The 1,512-nt window shown below is 35.6% G+C and overlaps 1 protein-coding gene across 1 annotated transcript; it reads left to right on the top strand.

The window, feature by feature from the left end:
• The first annotated feature begins 414 nt into the window (after positions 1-414).
• On the top strand, positions 415-997 carry LOC139862299 (large ribosomal subunit protein uL11). The gene has a single exon (XM_071850874.1). The coding sequence runs from the start codon at positions 464-466 to the stop codon at positions 962-964; it is 501 nt and encodes a 166-aa protein (XP_071706975.1). The 5' UTR covers positions 415-463; the 3' UTR covers positions 965-997.
• Positions 998-1,512: the final 515 nt, after the last annotated feature.

Below are 1,512 nucleotides of genomic sequence, written 5' to 3'. Positions count from 1 at the left end.
AAACATCGTTAAACTGTTTTATTTAAACAAACCCGTGATTCCACGGGTCATTTCACTAGTATATATATATATATATATATATATATATATATATATATATATATATATATATATATATATATTCGCCGTAAAAAGAAAAAAAAAACATGACTGAGAAATTAACGGATGCAAAATTGGATTATTCACCTATTTCTCCAAAGTAATGGAATATATTTTATATATATATATATATATATATATATTATAATATATTATATATGATAAGTTATAAAAAAGCCCAATTGCATGAACTTAAATAATCAGTCCACAAAAAGTTCTATTAACTTATTAAATGGGCCTAAACTTTAAACACATCAAGCCCAATAGCGTTCGGTTCACTTAGCAAACCCTAATTTATATCCATCATCAGATTTCCTTCTCATACTTTCATTTCCCCAAACCCTAGCAACTACTCCGTACAACAATGCCGCCAAAGTTTGATCCATCTCAGGTAGTCGACGTTTACGTCCGAGTCACCGGCGGTGAGGTCGGAGCAGCGAGTTCACTCGCTCCTAAAATCGGTCCACTCGGTCTCTCACCAAAGAAGATCGGAGAAGACATCGCAAAAGAAACCGCCAAGGACTGGAAGGGGCTACGTGTCACCGTCAAGCTCACCGTTCAAAATCGTCAAGCTAAGGTCTCCGTCGTGCCGTCTGCTGCCGCGCTTGTGATCAAAGCGTTGAAGGAGCCGGAACGTGATCGGAAAAAAGTGAAGAATATTAAACACAGTGGTAATATTTCACTTGATGATGTGATTGAGATTGCGAAGGTGATGAGGCCGAGATCAATGGCGAAGGAATTGCAAGGAACGGTGAAGGAGATTCTTGGAACTTGTGTTTCAGTTGGTTGTACGGTTGATGGAAAGGATCCTAAGGATTTGCAGGAAGAAATTGCTTCTGGTGATGTTGAAATTCCTCTCGATTAATTCATCATTTCGTTTTAATTTTTAAAGTTTAGTTGTTATCGTTATTCTGTTTTTTGACATCAGCAGAATTGTGATTTTTGTTTTGATTTTACTCTATCTTCAATCTCAGACTGAATTGCCTTCAAATTAGTTTTTTAATTGAGTTGAGATGTTATGGTTTATATTTTTTCGTTTGAATTGCATTGGTATTATATCTTTCATGTGCAAATCCTTGTGAAATGCAATAAGCACTTTTTTGTGTTTGTCGAATTGTGCGTTTTGCCAAAAGCACTAACTAGGTACTAATATGCGCTTTTGAACGCTCCCCCTGTTAGTTTCTGGCTAATTGTGCATATTTAGACTTTAGTACTAGTAATATTTGTACCCTGTTGATGTTGCATGTGTAGTTGACTGTAAATGTGTAATGATCGATCAAGATAAGAAACTAAGTTAATGAAATGCGCGTGACGTGAACTATGAACCCAATTGTTGAACATTGCTGCTCATGTCTAACTCTTACTGTATATATGACAATGTGAATCTCAGTTGTTATGCCTATAAGAAAGAGA

Source organism: Rutidosis leptorrhynchoides, chromosome 8, assembly GCF_046630445.1.
Source record: "Rutidosis leptorrhynchoides isolate AG116_Rl617_1_P2 chromosome 8, CSIRO_AGI_Rlap_v1, whole genome shotgun sequence".
Taxonomy (NCBI): domain Eukaryota; kingdom Viridiplantae; phylum Streptophyta; class Magnoliopsida; order Asterales; family Asteraceae; genus Rutidosis; species Rutidosis leptorrhynchoides.
The sequence above is the reverse complement of the archived record's forward strand: the minus strand, read 5'-3'. Positions and strand labels throughout refer to the sequence as shown.

What these genes read in the sequence shown, in the direction of transcription:
- LOC139862299 (XM_071850874.1), top strand. Translation starts at nt 464, where the DNA reads ATGCCGCCAAAGTTTGATCCATCTCAGGTAGTCGACGTTTACGTCCGA.